Source organism: Stegostoma tigrinum, chromosome 33 (genome assembly GCF_030684315.1).
Source record: "Stegostoma tigrinum isolate sSteTig4 chromosome 33, sSteTig4.hap1, whole genome shotgun sequence".
NCBI classification, from domain to species: domain Eukaryota; kingdom Metazoa; phylum Chordata; class Chondrichthyes; order Orectolobiformes; family Stegostomatidae; genus Stegostoma; species Stegostoma tigrinum.
In genome coordinates this window covers 2,502,749-2,527,374 of record NC_081386.1, presented here as the reverse complement: position 1 = coordinate 2,527,374, position 24,626 = coordinate 2,502,749, and the positions used below count along the sequence as shown (strand labels likewise).

The 24,626-nt window shown below is 42.7% G+C and overlaps 1 protein-coding gene across 1 annotated transcript in view; it reads right to left on the bottom strand.

Moving 5' to 3' along the window:
- The window catches only part of adamts17 (ADAM metallopeptidase with thrombospondin type 1 motif, 17), a 505,079-nt gene that overhangs the window by 177,995 nt on the left and 302,458 nt on the right, over positions 1 to 24,626 (bottom strand). Inside the window, exons 12-14 of the mRNA XM_059639195.1 lie at positions 20,998 to 21,143; positions 16,821 to 16,987; positions 7,530 to 7,657 (exon numbers count right to left, since the gene is read on the bottom strand). Of these exons, the coding sequence (XP_059495178.1) occupies positions 7,530 to 7,657; positions 16,821 to 16,987; positions 20,998 to 21,143 (441 nt within the window). The remainder of the gene's footprint in view (positions 1 to 7,529; positions 7,658 to 16,820; positions 16,988 to 20,997; positions 21,144 to 24,626) is intronic.

The window sequence follows — 24,626 nt, the reverse complement described above, 5'->3', positions numbered from 1 at the left end:
CACATTGCTGTGGGTCTGGTTTCACCTGTGATCCAGACTTGGTAAAGAAGAAAGATCTCCTTCCCTAAAGGAGCATTAGTGAACCAGTTGGGATCATTTTACAACAACTGATAACAGTTTCATGGCCGATGCTGCCTAATTTTTAAATCCAGATTTGTTTAATTGAGTTCCAATTTCATCATCTGCCATGGTGGGATTTTAACCCATACCTCCTGAACATTAGGCTGGTGCTCTGGCCTTCTAGCACGACTCACTGTACTAATTCCATCTACTATTTGTTTGCCTATTGTGCAAGTCAATCTATGCTACATTGCAAGCAATTCAAAATATATTCATTATTTCCCACAAGTCCAAGTTTGGTACAATGGGTAACTTTTGAAATCTTACACAGTGCTGGTCATAGCACTGAGCTTGGAAAATACCACTGTTGACCACTTTTTGGTCTGAAAAACAAGTATTTAGCAGAAGTCATTCTTTTCTTTCCTTAAACCAATTTTCTTAATAAATTGGATTACTGACCTTTGTGTTCTGCTAGGCTTTTATACGGCATTTTGTTGAATGCTTCTTTCAAATCTACAAAGTCAGCTTGAACCACATTTCTTTCAGAAACCTTCTTTGTTAGTTCATCAGTGAATTCAATTCAATTAGGCAGGAATGATCGGCCTTTTACAAATCCATGCTGGTTCTCCTTCAAAAGTGCGTTGATATTTCCCCCTCAGTTTTGTTTCTAAAACTATGCCCCAATGATGTTAAACAAACTAGCCTATAGTTGCTCAAACTTTTCTTACATCATTTCTTGAATAAAATCTACAACTCCCCGATCACTGACATCCCCCACCATAACCGGGAGTGGAGTAAAGTTTATGCCAAACCTTTCTTCTTTTTCCAGGCACATTTCCTTCAGGAATCTGTCACCAGCTACCTGGACTTGGTGATTTATCTAACCTACATTTCCAATATCACCATCTTCTCTGTTTCATCTAGTCCTGGAGAAGGTGGTGGTAAGCTGCTTTCTTGAACTGGTGCAGCCTATTAAGGGTAGGGACATCCACAGTGCTGTTTGGAGGCAATTTCAGGCTTTTGACCAGTGATACTGAAGGAATGTCAAGTTTCAAGCCATGATAATGTAAGCCTTGGGGAACATGCAAGTAGTAAACAAGGAATTAGAAGGGCTAAAAGGGGCCATGAAAAGTCATCAGCAAACATGATTAAGGAGAATCCCAAGGATTTTTATATATATATGAAAAACAAGAGGGTAGCCAGGGAAAGGGTTAGTCCACTCAAGGACAAAGGAGGGAATCTATATGTGGAGCTAGGGGAGATAGGTGACATCCTAAATGAGTACTTTGTGTCGATATTCACCAAAGAGAAGGAATTAGTGGAGGATTATCTCAGGGAAGGGAGTGTCAAATCTCTAAGCCAAGTTGCTATTAGAAACTAAGAGGTGTTGTGCATCTTAACAAGTATTCGGGTAGATAAGTCCCCGGGTCCTGACGGGATCTGACCCAGAATATTGAGAGAGTAAAGAGAACAAATTGTTGGAGAACTGACATATGTCTTTGTATCCTCTGTGGTCACAGGTAAGGTTCTAGTGGAATGGAGAATAGCCAATGTTGTCCCATTGCCTAAGAAGGGTAACAGGAAAAATCCTGGAAATAACGGGCCTGTGAGCCTAACTGCAGTGGTAGGGAAATAATTGGAAAAGACTTTCAGGAACAAGATCTGTACGCATTTCGAAGCAAGTGGCCTTATTAGTGATAGACAGCATGGATTTGTGCAGAGAAAGTCGTGCCTCACTAAGTTGATCAAGTTTCTTGAGGAGGTAATGAAGATGACTGAGGGAAAAACAGTTGATATTGTCTACATGGACTTCAGTAAAGCCTTTGACATGGTCCCTCATGGCAGACTGGCACAGAAGGTGAAGTTACATGGTATCAGGTGTGAGCTGGCAAGATGGGTACAGAACTGGCTTAGTTACAGGAGGCATAGGGTAGCGGTAGAAGGATGCTTTTTGGAATTGGAGGGTTGTGACTCGTGGTGTTCCATTCACATCAGTGCTGGGAGGGATAGTAGGAACTGCAGATGCTGGAGAATCTGAGATAACAAGATGTAGAGCTGGATGAACACAGCTAGCCAAGCAGCATCAGAGGAGCAGGAAAGCTGACATTTCGGGTCGAGACCCGTCTTCAGAAATGGGGGAGGGGAAGGGGATTCTGAAATGAACAGGGAGAGAGGGAAAGGTGGTTAGAATATGGATAGAGAAGAAGATAGATGGAGAGGAGACAGACAGGTCAAAGAAGCGAGGATGGAGCCAGGAAAGGTGACTGTAGATGGGGAGGTAGGGAGGGCATAAGTCAGTCCAGGGAGGATGGACAGGTCAAGGGTCCGGGATGAGGTTAGTAGATAGAAGATGGGGATGGGGCTTGAGGTGGGAGGAGGGGATAGGTGGGAGGAAGGACAGGTTAGGAAAGCGGGGACAAGCTGAGCTGGTTTTGGGCTTGAGAAGTCCACTTTGATACCAGTGGGCTGCAGGGTTCCCAAGCAGCATATGACTTCCTGTTCCTGCAACCTTCGGGTGGCATCATTATAATGCTGCAGGAGGCCCAGGATGGACATGTCATCTAAGGAATGGGAGGGGGAGTTGAAATGGTTTGTGACTGGGAGGTGCAGTTGTTCAGTGCGAACCAAGCGTAGGTGTTCTGCAAATCAGTCCCCAAGCCTCCGCTTGGTTTCCCCAATGTAGAGGAGGCCACAACGGGAACTGCGGATGCAGTATAGCACATTGGCAGATGTGCAGGTGAACATCTGCTTGATGTGGAAAGTCTTCTTGGGGCCTGGGATGGGAGTTGGGGTTGGGGGGGAGGGGCGGTGATGTAGGGGCAGGTGTAGCACTTCCTGTGGTAGCAGGGAAAAGTCCCGGGTGAGGTGGGTGTGTGGAGCAGACAAGGGAGTCATGAAGAGAGTGGTTCCTCTGGAAAGCTGGTAAGGGTGGGGAGGGAAAATTGCTGGGACCTCTGTCCATGATCTACATAAATGATTTAGATCATAAAAGTAGCTGATCTAATTAGTAAGTTTTCAGATGATACAGAGATTGGTGGTGTTATGAATAGTGAGGAGAATTGTCAGAGGATACAGCAGAATATAGATCAGTTGGAGACAATGGACAGAAAAATGGCAGATAGAGCTTAATCCGGACAAATGTGAGGTGATGCATTTTGGAAGGTCAAGTATAGGCGGAAATTGTACCATGAATGGCAGAACCCTTAGGAGTACTGAAATGCAGAAGGATCTGGGTTTGCTGGTCCACAGATCACTGATTGCAGCAGTGCAGGTAGATAAGGCAGTAAAAAAAAGTCTATGGTATGTTTGCCTTCATTGAAAGGGGCATTGAGCGTAAAGATAGACAAGTTATGCTGCAGCTTCATACAATGTTAGTTAGGCCACATTTGAAATTTTGCATACAATTAGGGTCACTACATTACTAGAAGGATGTGAATGCTTTGGAGAGGGTACAGAAAAGGTTTACCAGGATGTTGCCTGGTATAGGCGCATTCAGCTATGAAGAAAGATTGGATAGACTGGGTTTGTTTTCACTGGAACACAGGAGCTTGAGGGGTGACCTGATAGAAGTTTACGTGATTATGAATGGTATGGATAGAGTGGAAAGTATGAGGCTTTTTCCCAGGGTGGAATGTTCATTTACTAGAGGACAGAGGATCAAGCTGCAGGGGGCAGGGGGGAGTTTAAAAGAGATGTATGCGGCAAGTTTTTCACACAAAGGGTGTTGAATGCCTGGAATGAATAGAGGAGGTGGTGGAAGTAGACACAATCGCAACATTCAAGAAACACTTGGGCGAATACCTGAATAGGAAGAGAACAGAGGGATACAGATTGTATAAGTGAAGGCCGTTTTAGACAGAAGGGCAAAATATGTTGGTGCAGGCTTGGAGGGCTGAAGGGACTGTTCCTGTGCTGTTCTGTTCTTTGTTCTTTTCTTGTGTATGCTGCCCTCGTCATTATAGCTGGTACAGATCATGTGTTGGAAGATGCTGTGGAAGGAGCTTTGGCAGGCTGCTGCAGTGAATCTCGTAGCTGGTATACACTAGGATGCCTCTTGTGCATCAGTAATGGAGAGCATCCCTGGTGAAGATGGTAGATGAGGGGGCAATCAAGCAGATTGCTTTGTCCTGAATGGCGTCTAGCTTGAATGCTGTTGAAGTTGTGCTCATCCAGATAAGTGGAGAGTATTCCATACCAGTCCTGACTTGTGCCTTGGAGTCAATGGTCAGACTGTGGGAATTAGCAGGCCTGTTACTCAGTACAGACATTCCATCCTCTGAACTATTCTTATAGGCATAGTATTTATATGGCTTGTCCAAATCAGTTTGTAGTCAATGCTCACCCCCAGGACGTCGATAGCGTGGGATTTAGTCTTCTTCAGAAGTATGATACAAAGTAGTCATTATATATTCTAGCCTTATCCTGTACCTCTACGCATATATCAGCCTCTTTCATAGGATCCCTACAGTGTAGAAGCAGGCCATTTGGCCTATTGAGTCCAAACCAACCCTCTGGTGAGCACCCCCTCCAGATCCAGCCCCACTACCCCATCCCTGGAACCCTGCATTTCCGATGGTTAATCCACCTAGCTGACACACCCCAGGACATCATGAGAAATTTAGCAGGGCTAATCCACTTTTGGACTCTGGGAGGAAACCAGAGCATCCAGAGGAATCCCTTGCAGACACAGGCAGAACTTGCAAACTCCATACAGTTGCCCGAGGGTAGAATCAAACCTGGGTGTCTGGTGCTGTGAGGCAGCAGTGCTAGCCACTGAGATACCACAATGCCCTCTTTGATTTAAACAGTATCCCTTACAACTCTTAGTATTCACTTATAGTTTACATTTTTGAGTTCTCTTTTGTGAGGTGGTGGTGCAGTGGAAATGTCATTGGACTAACAATCCAGAGACCCAAGCTAATGTTCTGATTAACTGCATTCGAATCCCAACCTGGCTGGTGGTGTTGCAACACACTCTATGCGATTACATAGGTGCATTGTAACCCTTCCCTATTACTAACTAGCAATCATTCCCTGAGTACTTTGTACCCTTTTATGTTTTTCTATATGCTGGTGTCCATCTCTCTGCTAATTTAATTTAATTCGTCTCCAGCCACTCAAATTAACTTCCCATAAGAACATTGATCCTAGTTCAATTGAGACATAACCTGTCCCTTTTGAAAGGGTAACAAAGTGTGGAGCTGGATGAACACAGCAGGCCAAGCAGCATCTCAGGAGGACAAAAGCTGACGTTTCGGGCCTAGACCCTTCATCAGAGAGGGGGATGGGGAGAGGGAACTGGAATAAATAGGGAGAGAGGGGGAGGCAGACCGAAGATGGAGAGTAAAGAAGATAGGTGGAGAGGAGAGTATAGGTGGGGAGGTAGGGAGGGGATAGGTCAGTCCAGGGAAGACGGACAGGTCAAGGAGGTGGGATGAGGTTAGTAGGTAGATGGGGGTGCGGCTTGGGGTGGGAGGAAGGGATGGGTGAGAGGAAGAACAGTTTAGGGAAGCAGAGACAGGCTGGGCTGGTTTTGGGATGCAGTGAGGGAAGGGAAGATTTTGAAGCTTGTGAAGTCTACATTGATACCATTGGGCTGCAGGGTTCCCAAGCGGAATATGAGTTGCTGTTCTTGCAACCTTCGGGTGGCATCATTGTGGCACTGCAGGAGGCCCAGGATGGACACCTCATCTGAGGAATGGGAGGAGGAGATGAAATGTTTCGCGACTGGGAGGTGCAGTTGTTTGTTGCGAACCGAGCGGAGGTGTTCTGCAAAGCAGTCCTTAAGCCTCCGCTTGGTTTCCCCAATGTAGAGGAAACCACACCGGGTGCACTGCATACAATATACCACATTGGCAGATGTGCAGGTGAACATCTGCTTGAAAGGGTGCCTTCTGCCCTAGAACTGTTTTTAACATCCCAAGAACCTGAAAGCCCCACTCCTGTTTCATGTCTCAAGTCATGCACTGATCCTTCAAATCTCCTGATTTCTACTCTGGCTAGCACATGGCAGTTTTAGTAATTACTCCCTTCAAGATTCTAAATTGACTCCCTTCCTCACTCATGAAAATCTGACTCAAATATTGCCTTTCTCCATGCTGTTTGCACTGTGATGTAGACTGAGTGTTTTTACACATCTTTAATATCATTTGTGGTTTCCATTTTGAAAACTGTACAAGAGCTATCAGATTTCCAGATGGGATTTGAGGTCAAATTAAACTCACTGAGGTGTTAGAGATTGGGATTTTCTGGTGTGAATACTGTGCAAGGGTACTTTTGGTAACATACAGGGTTGATTTTTTGGATTTGTACAGGAGAAATTTTGGAATTAATGGGATTATATTCACTGCATAATTCAGAAGTCGTTACGTTGGTGTTATAAGTTGACGGTCTGCTTTATTTTATTTTATCTTTATTTTCTTTGCATAATAAACTTCTCTTTTGTTATTAAAACCTAATCTATAGCATTGCGTGCTTACGTTTCAGTGAGAGACCACCCTCTTAAAACGAAAACAAAACAAAATATGACCTATCCACCCAGATTTCAGGCTGGGATCTGATTTTTTTCCAGTAATAGAGAAAGCAAATGTTATGTTGGTTTTCATTGCAAAGTTTTGAGTACAGGAGCACGGGTATGTTATTGCAGTTATACAGGGTCTTGGTGAGGCCATACCTAGAATATTGTGTGCAGTTTTGGTCTCCTTTTCTAAGGAAGGATGCTCTTGGTCTCAAGGGAGTGCAGCAAAGGTTTACCAGGCTGATTCCAGGGATGGCAGGACTAATGTATGAGGAGAAATTGACTAGGTCAGAATTGTTTTTGCTGGAGTTCAGATGAATGAGGGCGAATCGCAAAAAGATTTATAAAATTCTAACAGAGCTAGAAAGGGTAGATGCAGGGAGGATGTTCCTGATGGTGGGTGTGTCCAGAACCAGGGGTCATAGTCTAAGGATTCAGGGTAGACCATTTAGGACGAAGATGAGGAGACATTTATTTACCCAAAGAGTGGTATGCCTGCGGAATTCATTACCACAGGAAGCAGTTGATGCTAAAATACTGAATGTATTCAAGAGGCAGCTAGATATTGCACTTGGAGAGTATGGGATCAAAAGTTATGGGGAAAGAGCAGAATTAGGCTATTAAATTGGACAATCAGCCATGATCGTGATGAATGGCAGAGCAGGTTCAAAGGGCTGTATGACTTCCTCCTACTCCTATATGCGTCAATGATTCTATAACATCAGCTGGGATCACAACAGTACCGACATATACAATTTCTAGCGTACTTTTCATTCCTTCAAGAATACTCTGTACTATCTGACATCATTAGCTCTGGCATCAAGATGGCAATACACCTTGCAGGACTCACTATGACTGTAACATATATGCCTGTTTGTTTGCTTTATTGCGGAAGCTCCTACAATATCTGCATTTCTCTTCTTTGTTTTGTTTCCTGTCTGTTGGAACTTACCTTACACTTGCCATTCACACAAAGGTCCGTCTCATATGGCCCACAAGGAGTACCATCAAGAACTCTCTCAGCTACCAGAACAGGGGACTCTTTCCCAAAAGAGGAGCAATACAAAGTGCAGGGATCATCTGAAAAAGGAAAAGGCATCTCTGATCAGCAGATCACAGCTTAGGCTATTCACGCTATGCAACTCTGAAGGAAAATAGTTTTCACATTTACAAAGGCAGAATAGGGTTAAGATAAGTGAACTTGAATCAACTATCATAATGTATAAATGCAACAACCTCTAGTTCTTAGTGTTGCTGACATAAAGACAGCATTCTGCTCCACAAGTCTGATTTTGATTGCTCTGCCATCAGTGCTGTATCTTCATCTGGCACTTTCTTATTCTTTAAGTCTCTCTCAAAATCTGAGTTATTGGTCAAACTTTTCTTCCTAATGTGAATACCTCTAATTGGCCTGGTGTCTGAAAAATGTTCCTGTGAAGCACCATGCAACGTTTACATTGTTAGAGGTACTACATAAATGACAGTGTAATTGTTTTAAATTGGGAATTGTGTTACTCTGCCAGCATGGTTCAATTATCTTTCTACCATCTGAACTGCTTCACCTCAAAAATAAACTCTTTAAGTTCAGACTCATTCTCTATCTGCTTCTCTTCCCTTCATTTTCTTATTTATATTCAAACTAGTTCTCGTTTGCATTACCAAAGAGACATCTGTCATTGATCCCCATTATCTGCTTCATCTTACTCTCAAATTCTTTCAACCCCCAGGGAGATCTGAATTTGGCTGCATACTTTTCCTCCTTGTGCAAATGAAAGCTGGCTCTACCTGAAATATCACCTTGTTAAAGGCTGCCCATTGTTGGACTTGTGCCTGCAAATCCTTCATTTCAATTTACCCAGACCCAGTCCTTTCAGGACCCATTGAAACTGGATCACATCTGAAAGGCAGCACCTCTGACAAAGCTACACACTAAACAGTGCACTAGAGTATAATGCCACATTATGTGATAAACACTCAAACACGCTCAAATCCACAACTGTTATACTCAGAGATGACAGTCAAAAACAGAAATTGCTGGAAAAGCTCAGCAGGTCTGGCAGCATCTGTGGAGAGAAATCAGAGTTAATGTTTCAGGTCAAGTGACTCTTTCTCAGAGGTTGGTTCAATTTTCATGCAGAATGTTCAATCCACAGCCCACACGGAATTTACACAGCTATGGACTGTACTGAAACTGCTAAAACTTTTGGCCCAAGCAATCAAATATGCATCAAAAGCAGCAAATGACATCGAGTCATTAAATAATTCTCTACTTCCGAACATAGTCCTGGGTATCAATCCAAAATTATAAATGACACTACTGAGCTCTGAATAATCCTTCATTTGAAGGCTCATCCTTAGTGAAACTGTTGTGGGTTCTCAGTATTACAATGCAGCCTAGAAATGGCTACCTTGGGTATCCTATATTAGAATTAATTGTGATTGTGTGTTAAATGGTTCACTGTTGGATACACTCACTAAATTGTAATCCCACTGGGAGATTTTCATGCTTCAGTGCTCGGTAATGGGGCAACTATTGAGATTGCGTTCATTTGAACTTTAAGTAGTGTTTATAGTTCCCCAAATTAAGTTAATTCTGTTTAAAAGCTCAAGTAAGAGCAGAACCTCTCTGTGCATTTTAATTTGGAAAGTTAATGTAGTACAGAGGAATGAAAAATAGTTTGTTAGTGAGACTCTGGAGATGTTTCTCCTCGGAATGAGAGATCAAAGGGAAATATACATGGAATGAATATATGTACTATTCAGCCTTTGAGGCAGGTTCCAACATTAAATAAGATTGTTGTTGATTCAATCATTAAACAATTTTAATCCATATTTGTTAGAAACTTATATCTAACAAATATGAAAGAAACCATGTTCTTCCTCAAAATTGCAAGCTCACCAGACACAAGAAGGTAGAACTAAACTGGTGAATATGATGCCTAAACCTAGGAATACAGGACAGTGCCTGACTTGAATAAGTGCACTTAGACAAGAGAAGGCATTATTATTAGGTCTGTTTTAGTCTTATAATATGACTTCAAGATCGTCTCAGACAGCTTCTTGCTGCTACTCCTGGAAAGTGGAATCATTGCATTAACCATCAAAATGTTGAGTCACCTGAAGAGATTTACTGAATAGTGAGATCTGTGTTGATGAAAGACTTCACTTGATTTCACTAATTATTGTTTGCAATGACATTTCCCAAGCCAAGCCACTTTACTCACTTGTTCCAGAACAGTCTAAATGAGATTCCTATCTAAAGTGGCCACTTTCCTGACAGTGGCACTTGACCTGAAATGTTAACTCTGATTTCTCTCCACAGATGGCACTGTGTCAGGTCCAGAGTCCCTCATAGTTCTTTTCCGAATTGGAACACTCAATGGGCAGGGATGCGGAGTGAGGTGGGGGGTGCGGAATGTGGAAATTGATTTGCATTCAGGGCTTTATTTACTGTTTTAGGCATTATTGCCCATCTCTAGTCAGAAAGTGATTGTGAGTTGCCTTCTTGAACCACTGCTGTCCATGTCCTGGAGGTAGACTCTCAATGCTGTTAAGGACAGAATTTCAGAATTTTGACCCAGTGACACTGAAAGAACGATGATATATTTCTACGTCAGGATGGCAAGTGGCTTGGAGGGGAATCTGCAGGCAGTGATGTTCCCATTTTCACTTGTCCTTTGAGATAGAAGTGGTTGTGGGTTTGAAAGGGGCTGTCTAAGGAGTCTTGGTGAATTTCAGCAGTGCATCTTGCAGATGGTACACACTGCTGCTACTGAGCATCAATGATGGAGGGAGTGGACGTTTGCGAATGTGGTGCCCATCAAGCAGGCTGCTTTCTTCTGGATGATGTCAAATTCCTCGAGTGTTGTTACAGCTGAATTCATGCAGGCAAGTGGGGAGTATTCCATCATAGTCCTGACACGTGCCTTGTAGGTGCTGTACAGGCTTTGGGGAGTCATGAGGTGAGTTAATTGCTGCAGGATTCCTGCCTCTCACCTGCTCTTGTAGCCACTTTATTCATTTTGCGAGTCCAGTTCAATTTCTGGTCAATGGTAGCCCCCAGGATGTTGATAGTGACAGATTCAATGATGATTAGATCACCAAAGGATGAGGAGCAGGGTTAGATTGTCCCTTAGAGGGATGGTCCTTGTCACTTTTCAGTGGCACCTTTTTTTTCTGACACTTATCAATAGACTCTTAATTTCAGATTTTTATTTAATTCTTAGTCCACCATTTGTCATGGTGGGATATGAACCCAGGTCCCTAGAACATTAACATTGTCCCTGGATTAATAACACTAGGCCTCTAAATTGATGGGTATGATTACCAAAATACAGTCCTTCTGAACATTTCTGAAGAAGGATTTGCATTGCTGTATTAGTAGAAGACTACCTGTACAGGGATTAAAATTTGTCAGAATTGGAAGCTACTGATCGTCATAGAGTGTCAACGCCATGATGAGCAACAGGCAGAATAATGAACAAACCTAGTGAAGGAAATCCAAAGATCCAAAAGTTGGAGATATGCCCAGAAAAATCAGGTCATATAAAGAAGAAAAGACTGCCAAGAGGAGATGAGAATCAATGACAAGAAAATGAAGGGAAAACTGAACAAGTCCTTAACAAAATAATTCAGATTCTTTACTTTAAGAAAGATCAGGAAAATGCCTGTGATAAACTAACCATGGCCACATTCATATCTCCTTTTCATCACATAGATAAATTTATAGAGTTGTGCTATCACATGATCTGTACACACTACCTGGAAACCACCACATCTTCCTGCAGGAGAGAAAGCTGTAACAGCAGGAAACTTTTAGGATGCTCATCCTTCAGTCAATAAATCTGATTTGACTTGATTTGATATGATTTGATTTGATTTATTATTATCGTGTACCGAGACACAGTGAAATGTCTTGCTTTGCATGCTATCCATGTAAATTATACCTCAGATTAATACATCAAAGTATTAGAACAGAACGCAGAACACAGTGTCACAGCTACAGAGAAGGTACAGAAAAAGATCAACTGTAATATACAAGATAACAAAAATATCTATACAAAAGTACAATAACAACAGGGAAGAAGCCATTCATGAATCTGTTGGTTCTTGTTTTCAAACTTTTTTATCATCCACCCAATGGAAGATGGTGGAAGAGTAGAACTGGGGTAGGAGAGGTCTTTGATTATGTTCGCTGCTTTTCTGAGCAGTGGGAAATATAGATGGAGTCAACTGATGGAAGGCTGATACTGCCTGACCTGCTGTGTTTCTCCAGCTCTACATTATGTTATCTCTGACTCCAGCATCGGCAGTTCTTACAATTGCTGGATTTTGTCCAGAACTTATTGCATTTGAACATGGACTACTTTAATATATTAGGAGTCACAAATGGCGCTGGACATTGTGCGATCATCAGTGAACATCCCCACTTCTGACCTTATGATGGAGGGAAGGTCATTGATGAAGCGACTGAAGATGTTTGGGCCTAGGACACTACCCTGAGGAACTCCTGCAGGGACGTCCTGGTGCTAGATGGTCCTGATGCCAGATGGTCCTGATGCCGTGGCAGGATTTACACCAGGTTCCCAGAACATTACTTGGATCTGGATTAATAGTCTAGCAATAATACACGAGGCTATCACCTTCCCTAATTCCTACCCCATTAGCTGATTTTTGTGGCTAGGAATTAAGTCTGCCCTGTGACAAAAGGTGAGGGTTGTTGGACTCAGAAATCCACTCACTGATGCTTAGTTTGGGTTCCTCAAGGGCCGCTCAGCACTTGACCTCATAACAGCCTCAGCTCAAATATAGGCTGAAGAACTGAGTTTTGGGGATGAAGTGAAAGTGACTGCCCTTGGTATCTAAACATATTTTGATCGAATGTGGTATCAAAGAGCCAGAGGAAAACTAGTGTCACTGGTAATCGGCTCTCCACTGGTTGGAGTAATACCTGATACAAAGGTTTGTGGTCATGTTTATTGGAGGTCATCTTAGCTCCAAGGCATCTCTTAGGAGCTCCTCAGGGTGGTGTCTTAGGTCCATCCATCTTTGGTTGCTTCATCAATGATCTTCCCTACTTAAAGGGCAGACATGGAAATGCTCACTCATGACTGCACAATATTCTGCACCATTTGTAACTCCTCAGGTACTGAATCAGTCCATGTACAAATGCAGCAAAATCTGGATAGTATCTAGGTTTGGACTGACAAGTGGCAAGTAATATTTATGCCTCATAAGTGCTAGGAATTAGCCAATTCCAACAAAAAAAGACTTGACAAAACCTCTTGACATTCAATTCCATTTCTGAAATACACATTGTCAACATCTGGGGTTACCATTGACCAGAACTGTACTCAATCAGCCATACTGTGGTTAGATCCGAGGTTAGGAATCATGTAGTACGTAACCCGCCTCCTTACTCCCTAAACCCTGTCCACTATCAACAAAGTCACAAGTTCGGAGTAAAATGAAATACTCCCACTTGCCTAGATGAGGTTCAACTGTAATAACACTCAATAAGCTTTACACCATCTCAGACAAAGCCTGCTTTACTGGCACAACGTCCACATACATTCAATTCCTCCACCATTGACACAGTGCACACAGCTGCTACACTATCTACAAGATGCACTGCAGGAATTCATCAAAGCTCCTTAGCCAGAACCTTCCAAACCCATGGCCACTTCCACGAGAAGGACAAGGGCTGCAGGTACGTGGGAACACCAACACCTGCAAGTTCCCCTCCAAGCCACTCGCCATCCAAACATATTGACATTCCTTCAGTGTTGCTGGATCAAAAATCTAGCACTCCCTTATAACATTGTGTGTGGGCCTACACCAAATGGACTGCAGCAATTCAAGATGCCAGATTGCTACCACCCTTTCAAAAGCACTAAGGATAGGCAATAAATGATTGCCAGCGATACTCACATCCTATGAATGAATAAAAAAAATGCTGTTCAAGTGGAATACGTTTAGCTGAGTTGGCACAGTGCAGTCCACTAAAAGAGTTCAAAAGCATAGGATCCCCATGGTACAAAGCAATATGACAAGTCAAGCCCAAAGATCTTTATTTTGTCCTATACTATTCACAATGAAATAAGGGTCAGTTAATTATTTCACTGTCATATTTATTCACAGCAAAGTAAATTTCCTAGAATGCCGGATGTTTGAAATTCATCTATTCTCCACGTATAGCACACTAGGACCGAGTTTTGTGCTCTTCAGAGAAATCAGGGCAGTAAAGAGCCTTTCACTTGTTAAATCTGAAACTAATCACATGGAGCAGAATGGTCTCACTCTTTCCTTACAGGTCTGAATTCCTGCGGAGAAGGGGACTGAGGAGTGTAAGCAATATTGTAGTCTATAGTTTGAACTCCGGGACTGACTGCCGGATTTCACCAGAATGATCTCTCACTCTCCCTTGCATTCCAATATAAATTGACTAGATGGGCAAAATGATCTTGAAACAAGTCATAATAAGGGTGGGGCTGGCCTGTCAAGGGCTGAGCTTAATGCTTGTTATATGAAGGTGAGCCAATTTCAATAGCACTGTACTTTGAGAGGAAAGTCAGACTCAAAAAGCTAGCACCTGATTTCTATGGTTGGACTGAATGAGAGCCAAGTTTAAATCTCTCTTATTTTGGCTATATTCAAACTTTTAAAACATGTTATTGTGTAGAGTCAAGGCTGGAAACTCCACCTGCCAACTTTCCAGTTTTTATGAGGTCTAAAACAAAACAACTGGCCAGTTTGCAACATACTCCAGTATTCACTTTCATTGTTAATCCTTCTTAACAGTCGTTAACATAGAGGCTGGGACAGACAAGTGTCCAACTTCATTGGAATGTCCCTCATATTTCTCCAGAATCTTGCCTGTTATAATCATACCATCAGATCATATCTAATTCATATTTTTCTTCCTGCTCTAAAATTTAGTCCTCTGGTCAGAAGTTGTATTTTAGATGGAATTTACAGCACAGGGACAGTTCTCCCCTTCCATCCAAATGGCTTACTCCAGTTACTTTGCTTCACAATTCTACTTTCATCAATTGATGTTTTTAAGTGGCAAATTTTTATCCTCAGGTTCCAGGAACTGCCGGATTATTATTTCCATCGATTTTATCCAGTGAGGAATTTGGAAATGATTTCCCCATGCACCCATAGCTTCCCCAAGCCCTGCCCCAGCACATGTGAAATTTAAGTTACATGAGTTTCTAGGAAAGAAGTACTTGGCAAATGGCCGATCACATTGAAACCATTTTGCTGCCTTCTACAGATTTCAAGGGTCCTGGCTCAATGCCCTGTGCTTCCACATTGGCAAGTCTCTCACACTTTTCCAACTGACTCACAGACGTTTTCAGCTCACGAAAAACTTACAAGTAACAATTTTTTTCTTCTGGTATATGACTTTTATTTGAAAAGTAGTGCGACATGAAGAAAGACATAAAGATGGAATTTTCATCACAATTTATGCAGCACAGATCCATCACGTTTGCACACTTGTGCTTCAGGACTCATAAAAAAAAACTGGAGTGTTGAAAACCGTTAGTTTCAATCAATGTGAAACTTGGAAACGAAATTAAACAACCGGACAAAACCTTGTGGGAATCCCATTTCTTACTGTTTCCTCTTGCTCACTGCTGAGACAGTTTCAGCAGCTATTTCTTCAGTGCTAGTAATATCAGCACTGCTTTATAACCCTGACCACACACAGTACATGCTTCATTCCTCAGCCACCACTGTTGCCATGTGACAGGGGAGCTGCTAGTGAACAGACTGAAATCAGTTCCAGTACAGACAGGCTGAGACCCAAAGGCAATTTTAACTCATGGCAGAAACAGTAATCCCATATGGGAGACGTTAGCAGAGGCATGGCGGATTTTAACTGCTGCACCACATTAGAATGACTGTTAGGTTGTTTCAGCAGGCAATGGCAGCTGCTGATTGATTTAGGTGAGCAGCATTGGGCTGGTTGCCGCCTGCTGGCAACAAGGTTATGTATGTGAGAGGTGAGGTACAGGCTGGGACTGCCAGTCAAGGACGGCATGAGTCCAGGCATCAAAGACGTACAATTTCTGTGCACAGTGTGTAGCAGTTATTCCTTAAACAGCAGAACTGACTGGTAAGGATCACATTCAATACCTTAACCACATTGTTAAAATGGTAAATCAGAGAGAACAGAGCTGAAATGAAGCCACTCCACTGTAATTGCTCCCCTAATCCATTCCCAGGGACTATGCCGGTGATCAGTTGGGCAGCATGGTGGCTCAGTAGTTAGCACTGTTGCCTCACAGTGCCAGGGACCCGGATTCAATTCCAGCCTCCGATGACTTTGTGGAGTTTTCACATTCTCCCCGTGTCTGTGTAGGTTTCCTCCTACAGTCCAAATGTGTGCAGGGTAAGTGCATTGGCCATGCTAAATTGCCCATAGTGCCCAGGGACGTTTAGGTTAGGTATGTTAGACATGGGAAATTAAGGGAATGGGTCTGGGTCTGGGTGGGATGCTCTTTGGAGGGGCAGTGTGGACTTGTTGGGCCAAATGGCCTGTTATCACACTGTTGGGATTCAATGATCTGCTATGATCTAAGATCAAGGGAGAAGGGAATGTGTGACTGAGTGAGTAATTGTGAGGGAGACTGAGAGAGAATAAGTGTCTATAAGTGTTAAAGGGGTAAATGGGTTTTGCAGTGAGACTGCATGCTATGAAAGTGACTGTTTGATGAGAGAGAGCTCGTGAATGAGTGAAGGAATATGCATCTGAATGTGTGCCTGGGAGAATGAGTGACATCACAAGTTGTAATCTAGAAACCTCCAACAGCCTTTGACCTCAGCACTCTCTTTCTCACCTACCACATGCAGCCCACCAGAATATTGACTGAGGGAGGAGATATAAGTCTAAATACCACCTAGTTGGTTATTATCTGAGTCCTTGGTGAATGAAGAACACCAAAAGTTGGTTTCTGAGTTGTCATGTGACATTTTTCTTGTTATTCTTTGTAGAAATTTGTTGTGCAGGCATTAACTACTGTGTTTGCCCCTAAATGAATGTTATTGTCACCCAACAACATTTGATTCTTTATGAAGTGCACTGGAACACAGATGACTGCAGTAAAGCAAAATTTAATGCAAATTTATATATTAGCAGTTTAAATGGAGAAGTAACCTTTAGTCTGCACTTGTTCAATAATACTTCAGTCTTGAAATAGCCTTTACTCAAGAAGCAGTTTTAACATATACTCACCATCGTTGAGGACTGCAGTCCAGTGTTTTTTCTTCATATGACCTTGTCTGTCTTGAGACTGGCATTGCTGATCCCTGAAACTTGGCAATCCCTTGGTGCAAGGCAAGTTCTCACATACTTTGTGCTCCACACTGGCTCCTTGGCAGTTTGTCCCTCCTGGCCCTGGACTGGTAAGTACAAGATACAAAATATCACCAAATTGATGATTATATGGTCAATTACTTTACATCATTCTGGCTCCTCTCCTGTATTATCAAATTCCTGGTCTCTTGATGTTAAAACAGCTATAAAATGCTTTAGAAATTAGTGTGTGATTGAAGAAACTTGTTTAAAAATCTTCTCAGTTACTTGCTAACAACTAATAAATAATACTTCTCCTAAATCCCTAGGAAGTTTATCAATGGTATTCAATGCAATTTAAGAAAACTAAATCTTACAGTAGAAGACAGGCCCTGATCCTACCGTTCAATCACCTCTGATAGTCACTGACCTCAGATTTTATACTGGTTGAAACAAGACATATATTGTATAGACCATTGGCCAACAGGCAGAATTTCCAGCAGAAAATTGACATAAATATATGAAAACAACAAAATAATTAACAGTTGGTAGAAATCACTAGTAAAATGAGATAGGAACCAAAGAATGTGAAAATCCTTCAGGAAACAAATAAGAAACATGTCAGTGAAAGTAAGAATCAAAAAGAAAACAAGATAAACCTACCAGAAAATGTATTCATCCCACCTATACAACAAAAGCCTGCAACTTGAGTAATTATTTGAAATTTTTACGATATACCAACACAGAACAAGAGTGGGCCACTTGGCCCTTTCAGCCTGCTCAGCCATTTATTACGGTCATGGCTAATTGATTTTAACCTCCTCAACCCCACATTCCTGCACATCCCTCAATAATCTTTCATCCCCCTAGGAATCTAGAGTCTATCTACCTCTGCCTTAATAATATTTAAAAGCGCTGCATCCTGTACATTAGAAGAAAGGAATTCCAAAGCCTTTCAACCCTCAGATATGAAGAAGTTTTTGCATTCTAACCTTAATTTGGCACCTGCTCAACCTCTAGTTCTACATTATCTCACAAGGGGAAACATGCATTCAATATTCACTTGGTCAAGTCTCGTCAGAATTTTATATGTTTCAATTAAGTCACCTTTTACTCTTCTAAATGTCCGAGGCTATGGGCCTCATCGGTCTAGCTTTTCTGCATAGGGTAATCTGCCCATTCCTGTATTAGCCCAGTAGATCTTCTCTGAGCTTCATGTCTCTGTAAGAGACCCATGGTTCAGACTCCACCACAACCAGCATCATCAGCTGCCCAGACTCAACTAAGAAACTAGTCTCATCTTCAGCATGAACTGCAATTTTTAATATATTTTCATTAATTAATAAAAACACTGGTCAGTCACAGTGTACCATGAGATGCTGCTTCACATTTCGGTTCACTCTTGCATTATGAGGTAACAATGGAAAATTACTGCAGCAGAAATCCTCAAGGGCACCAATTTTTGAAAGCAACAGGAGTGGCCAAAATTATTTTTTTTAATTGAAACATCAACAAAAGTGAAATGTGAAGTCTTCAACATTTTCCAAAATAATGTTAGAAGCAAAGCTACCAGTCGGATATACACAGGCTGAACTTCAACTATCAGTAAGTGCAGCAAGAGAGCTGAAAAAAATCAATGGGAAAACCAGAAATTGGAGAAGTAATGATTGATCAGTAAATGTACAACTTAAAGCATTTCTTTCCCCGATGCACACATTGAGCTTCAATAATAACAAAATGGCTCATATAAACAGTAGCATATTTGGAAGAACTGTAATAAAATTTAGAGAAAGATTCTGAATAAAAGTCCGAAAGCATGTCACAACCAGCTAATTCCAAGGCACCATTGCTATTTGGAAAAATACAGTAGTCAATGTGTGCACAGTCAACTTACACAAGCTACAGATTAAACACATAACATAGAACATAGAACATTACAGCACAGTACAGGCCCTTCGGCCGTCGATGTTGTGCCGACCTGTCATACCGATCTCAAGCCCATCTAACCTACACTATTCCATGTACGTCCATATGCTTATCCAATGACGACTTAAATGTACCTAAAGTTGGCGAATCTACTACCGTTGCAGGCAATGCATTCCATTCCCTTACTACTCTCTGAGTAAAGAAACTACCTCTGACATCTGTCCTATATCTTTCACCCCTCAATTTAAAGCTATGCCCCCTCATGCTCACCGTCACCATTAAACCATATCAACTAATATTTTTGGTAGCATTGGCTGGGGTTTGACTGGTAACCAGAGGACTCCTAACCCTCAAAACATGCAATAAGAACTTTTAGCCCAGTTTGAGAAAGCAGGCAGAGTTTGAGGGTCAGAGGAACACAGCAGGCCAGGCAGCATCAGAGGAGCAAGAAAGTTGATGTTTTGGGTTGGGACACTACTTTTCTGAAGAAGGATCCCAACCCAAAATGTCAAACTTCCTGCCCCTCTGATACTGCCTGGCCTGCTGTGTTCCTCCAGCTCTACACTGTGTTATCTCTGACTCCAGCATCAGCAGGTCTTACTATCTCTGAGAACTGAGCATTAATATCAAATGCACACTTCTATCTATGCAATAATTGACTGAAGCCCAGCCCACAGGAGGTTGAAACCCACAGCTTATAATCAAGCCACATTTGTCATCACTGAAATGACATGACACCAGAAATATTCAGAGTGGATTTCTTCCCTGGTTAGAACTCTATTCTTTTACTCTACCTCTTTCTAAACATATTGGGACAGGTCCACGGCTCAGCGTTGCTCATGTTGGTCAAGGCAGTCTGTTTGACAACTAATGTGCAACTGAGAAGTCAATTAGAACACACTATTAGTTATCTTCAAGCACTTTATTTAATCTGATTAATTAAGCAAGTGAGCACTATGCCTAATTTATAAAACTGGTTTCTTCATCCATAGATTTACTGTTAATCACCTCTGTGCATTAAAACTATTTGAAAATTTCTTTTTATTTTCTATGAAAAACTTTCCAATTCTCCTCAGTGCATCTTCACAACAGATTCAGATAGGCTTTAAGTACTTGCAGTTTAACATGCTTTAGGGGCGGCACGGTGGCTCAGTGGTTAGCACTGCAACCTCACAGCACCAGGGATCCAGGTTCGATTCCAGCCTCGGGTAACTGTCTGTGTGGAGTTTGCACATTCTCCCTGTGTCTGCGTGGGTTTCCTCCCACAGTCCAAAGATGTGCAGGTTAAGTGAATCGGCCATGCTATTATTGCCCGTAGCGTTCAGCGGTGTGTGGGTTATAGGGGGATGGATTTGGGTGGGATGCTCCAAAGGGCAGTGTGGACTTGTTGGGCCGAAGGGCCTGTTTCCACACTGTAGGGAATCTAATCTAAACAGGCTGTGAAGTACTTTATAATGCATGCACTCGACACTTATAAAGAATGCTCTGGCAACTTACACATCTCAGCCTTTGCTTTCTAAGGGGACTAGTTAAGGTCAGGGTGAAGTAGCCTGCCTAGATCTTTACAGGAGGAGGTGTGACTGTCAGTGGAAGGGCCTGGTCAGGATGGTATCACAGTTTACAAGTCTCCTAATCCTTGTCCTCTCCAAAGTACAGGAATGGGGGAGGCTAAAGGGAGAATCTATTGGCTCCTGAGGTACAGTTGTAAGATTAAACTGAAGAAAAACTTTTAAAGGTGCTTGAAAAAAAAGTTCATAAAATGTATCTTAAGCAAGCTTTGATAAAGGAATTTCACAAAAAGAAACTGCTAACTTGGGCATTGTTATAAAATCGATGATATAAGGTTTCAAATTTTTCTTTCTGGTCTTCAGTAACAGCCTACAGCAGACTATTCACAATACTTCTTTCTCCATGCCATCCTTCCCAAAGATTGTCCCTGAATGGGGAAACAGCACCCTGACTCCTGTAATGACTTAGGCAGATTACCCCCATGTAGGGCATGAGTTGTATATGACTGACGTGAAAAATAAGCTTTCTTCCTGTGATATATGTAATTACTTTGCAGCCTTACCAAGTGCTTGTAGAAAAAGCATGATAACATATGATCTGGTAAAAGGCAGTACTTCCTGCAAAAGCAGTACAGCAATAAAGTACAACATATTGTGCAAGAGAACTTGTGAAAATTACTTACGGGGGATTGTCACATTTTCTTTGTCTAAATCTGGCTCCTGTTCCACATGTCCGGCTGCACATGCTCCACTGGTTCCAAGAGCTCCAGTCTCCATCCACATGCTCTGGAATTGGCGTTTTACTGACACACTCCCCAGCTCTGCACCACTTAAATCACAGCAGAAAAGTGTACATGAAAAACTGTACCTACTCACCAGCTATTTACCAATCGCATTCTCAGTGATTAACACAGAAACAGAAGGTCATAAAGCCCTTCAAACCTGTTCTACCATTCAGTCAGATCAAGGCCAAACTGTATTTCACTTTCATTTAACCTCCTTCACTTCATATATATCCTTGGTATACTTAACTCATAAAAAGCCGTTTCAGTATTAGAAGCTCCATTGACCCCCTTGTTTCTATAGCAATTTGGGGAATGAGTAAATCCAAACTGTACATCAGTGTTCTCACCAAACAACTGTAGCAGAATATTCTACTTCAGCCCCTTCCAATAATAGCCAAAATACCATATGCCTTTCTAATTGCATGCTGTTTCTGCACGTTAACTTCTATGTTCTTTATACAAGTACACTCTAGTCACTGAGCACCATCAATAAACTGTTTTGTGGCTTTTAAAAATATTCTTTTCTCTTATAATAACTATAGGAATAAGATTACACTTCTCCACACAACAGTCAATCTGTCACGTTTGGCCCACTCAGCCAGAGGATCTATATCTCTTCCCAAATTCCCACTGTGCTTTGCATCATTAATAATGTGAATCGTCACTGGTTGATCTTCAATTCAAAACAACATCTGTCCAGGGTTACAAGCTTTTCCCAATGTGTCTTCAGATGGCTAAGCAGGTCAATTTTCAATGCACGATCTTTGGGTACGAGGAGCAGGATTTCCCATGATGTAGTGGGACTGGAAAGCATGATTCTCTTCTATTTCTTTCCTACACTGCTACTTCTTGGCATCATCATTAAGATGTTGTCAATCAGAGCATGATTCATCATGGTGGGCCAGCTGTCGCTATTTTGAAGCATTTCAATGAGCAAACACGAATACATTATCACAGTCCATTTGTCTGAGTCGTTAATACAGATGTAAATGGCTGAAATCCCATCAGTGATCAGTAGATTCAGTCAGCCAACTTGCTAATAGTTGATTTATTCTTATTCTCTGCTTCTTCTCCATTAACTAGAGCTCCAACCATGATAATATATTACACCCATTACCATGAGCCTTATCTCATGTATTAACCTTTGGTCTGCCACCTACTCTAATGCGTTTTGGAAATCCAGGTATACAACTACTTCACCAACACCTTCCACCCCAACCTCAAGTTCACCTGGGTCATCTCCAGCACATCCCTCACCTTCCTGGACCTCTCAGTCTCCATCTCAGGCAACCAGCTTGTAACTGATGTCCATTTCAAGCCCACCAACTCCCACAGCTACCTAGAATACACCTCCTCCCACCCACCCTCCTGCAAAAATTCCATCCCCTATTCCCAATTCCTCCGCCTCCGCCGCATCTGCTCCCACGATAAGACATTCCACTCCCGCACATCCCAGATGTCCAAGTTCTTCAAGGACCGCAACTTTCCCCCCACAGTGATCGAGAACGCCCTTGACCGTGTCTCCCGCATTTCCCGCGACACATCCCTCACACCCCGCCCCCGCCACAACCGCCCCAAGAGGATCACCCTCGTTCTCACACACCACCCTACCAACCTCCGGATACGACGCATCATCCTCCGACACTTCCGCCATCTACAATCCGACCCCACCACCCAAGACATTTTTCCATCCCCACCCTTGTCTGCCTTCCGGAGAGACCACTCTCTCCGTGACTCCCTTGTTCACTCCCCACTCCCCTCCAACCCCACCACGCCCGGCACCTTCCCCTGCAACCGCAGGAAGTGCTACACTTGCCCCCACACCTCCTCCCTCACCCCCATCCCAGGCCCTAAGATGACTTTCCATATTAAGCAGATGTTCACCTGCACATCTGCCAATGTGGTAAATTGTATCCATTGTACACACTGTGGCTTCCTCTACATTGGGGAAACCAAGCGGAGGCTTGGGGACCGCTTTGCAGAACACCTCCGCTCAGTTCGCAATAAACAACTGCACCTCCCAGTCACAAACCATTTTAACTCCCCCTCCCATTCCTCAGATGGCATGTCCATCATGGGCCTCCTGCAGTGCCACAATGATGCCACCCGAAGGTTACAGGAACAGCAACTCATATTCCGCTTGGGAACCCTGCAGCCCAATGGTATCAATGTGGACTTCACCAGCTTCAAAATCTTCCCTTTCCCCCACCGCATCCCAAAACCAGCCCAGTTCGTCCCCTCCCCCCACTGCATCACACAACCAGCCCAGCTCATCCCCTCCCCCCACTGAATCCCAAAACCAGCCCAGCCTGTCTCCGCCTCCCTAACCTGTTCTTCCTCTCACCCATCCCTTCCTCCCACCTCAAGCCGCACCTCCATTTCCTACCTACTAACCTTATCCCACCTCCTTGACCTGTCCGTCTTCCCTGGAGGGACCTATCCCCTCCCTATCTCCCCACCTATCTTCTTTTCTCTCCATCTTCAGTCCGCCTCCCCCTCTCTCCCTATTTATTCCAGAACCCTCTACCCATCCCCCTCTCTGATGAAGGGTCTAGGCCCGAAACGTCAGCTTTTGTGCTCCTGAGATGCTGCTTGGCCTATTGTGTTCATCCAGCTTCACACTTTGTTATCTTGGATTCTCCAGCATCTGCAGTTCCCATTATCTCTGATACAACTAGTTCCTGTTTAACTACCCTATATCCTCCCTCTTTTCTTAAACGGCAGTGATGTTTGCTGGCTTCTAATCCACTGGGATCGTTCCACAATCACGGAAATTTTGGAATCTTGTAATTATTATACACATTAATGCTGGAGTTAATAATTTTAGAACCTTAGGATGGAAGCCATCACGTCCTGGGCATTTGTTGGATTTCAGTTCCACAGGTTGCTCCAATGCTTGTTCTACTTGATAAGAATTGCTGGAAGTTCCTCACTTTTACCAGCTCCTGGTTAATATTTATTACTGGTATGATATTGGCGTCTTTTGCTGTGAGGAAACACTTGTGTAATGTCTCACTGCAATGTTCTCATTCCCATGAAGATTTCTCCTATCTCTGCTTTAAAGGATAAAAACTTACTTTAGTGACTCTCTCCTTTATATAAAACTAGTTGCTTGGTAGTGCAGAACTAGAGTACTGCTGAAAAAGACACATTTTGTCAAAGTTTTTCATCTTCCACTCATCAGGACAAATCTCAAGAATTTCCAAAGTAAGGGGAAAACAGAAGAGTGCTGATTGGATGGAAAGTGGATTCATTCAGGCGTTGTCATGGAGAATCCAACAGTTAATGAGAACTGGATGAACAAAGCAGGCCAAGCAGCATCAGAGGAGCAGGAAGGCTGGCGTCTCAGGCCTAGACCCTTCTTTCCTGAAGGCCTGCTGTGCTCTTCCAGCTTTACACCTTGTTATCTCAGATTCTCCAGCATCTGCAATTCCTACTATCTCAGTTAATGAGAACTGACAGTCACATAAAGTCACAAAGCATGGAAACAGATCCTTCAGTCCAACCAGTCCATGCCAGCCAGTTTC